The following is a 775-nucleotide window of genomic DNA, read 5'->3' on the forward strand; positions in this document are numbered from 1 at the left end:
TGCCGGAGGATTCAGGTCAGCCTCTGGACCAGGATTCCAGCTGCGTCAGTACGACGCCACCAAGAACCCACATAAGGTCGGTTACGTCCTCACCTTCGACAAGTGAGGAACGCATCTGCTCTTCCAAATGTCTGACGTCGGCGCCAAACCTGGATTTTGAAATCGATTCTTTCTTCTCTTTTCCACCTTATGTTGTGTGAGCAGACTCGTATCATATTTATTGTATATATTGTTAAAAATCAGTAGTAAACATAACTATTGATGTATAGCCCTGCACGTAAAAAATGAAAAAAAAACATGTTTTCAACGGATCTAGGAAATTAAAAGTTCCTTAAATATGAGGCAATTTGATTTGATATCAAATCGATCGTTATGTCAGTAGACTCATATGATATTTATTATACATATTGTTGGAAAGTAGGGGTAAAAAGTATTTTACACACATAACCATACATGTAAAAATATGAAAAAGAAAACAGTAATCATGAAAACTTGCGTTATCGATGAATTTCACTTTATCACAAGAAACTGTAAGATTCATAACATAATACACAAATAATTCAATTGTATTGCAATCATAAACCGTAAGTTCTCCAGCAACAGTTTCAACAAATGCAATGATATAATGTATAGAACGGACTAGAATTCAACATTTCCCAAAGACATGCAATTTATCTTTCAAAGTAGGCGGATAATCAATCATATGCTGCTTTAGACGGATGCCAAGTTGATGCAGAACGTATTTGTTTATATGGTATAAATGTGGGTATATTAA

The 775-nt window shown here is 35.0% G+C and overlaps 1 protein-coding gene across 1 annotated transcript in view; it reads left to right on the plus strand.

Annotated features, from left to right (window-relative positions):
* Positions 1 to 338, plus strand: part of LOC119591970 (mucin-5AC-like) — a gene marked incomplete in the record, with an annotated part of 2,435 nt that extends 2,097 nt beyond the window's left edge. Inside the window, 1 exon segment of the mRNA XM_037940724.1 lies at positions 1 to 338. Coding sequence (XP_037796652.1) covers positions 1 to 106 — 106 coding nt within the window.
* Positions 339 to 775: the final 437 nt, after the last annotated feature.

The sequence above is a fragment of the Penaeus monodon genome, chromosome 29 (genome assembly GCF_015228065.2).
Source record: "Penaeus monodon isolate SGIC_2016 chromosome 29, NSTDA_Pmon_1, whole genome shotgun sequence".
Taxonomy (NCBI): Eukaryota; Metazoa; Arthropoda; class Malacostraca; order Decapoda; family Penaeidae; genus Penaeus; species Penaeus monodon.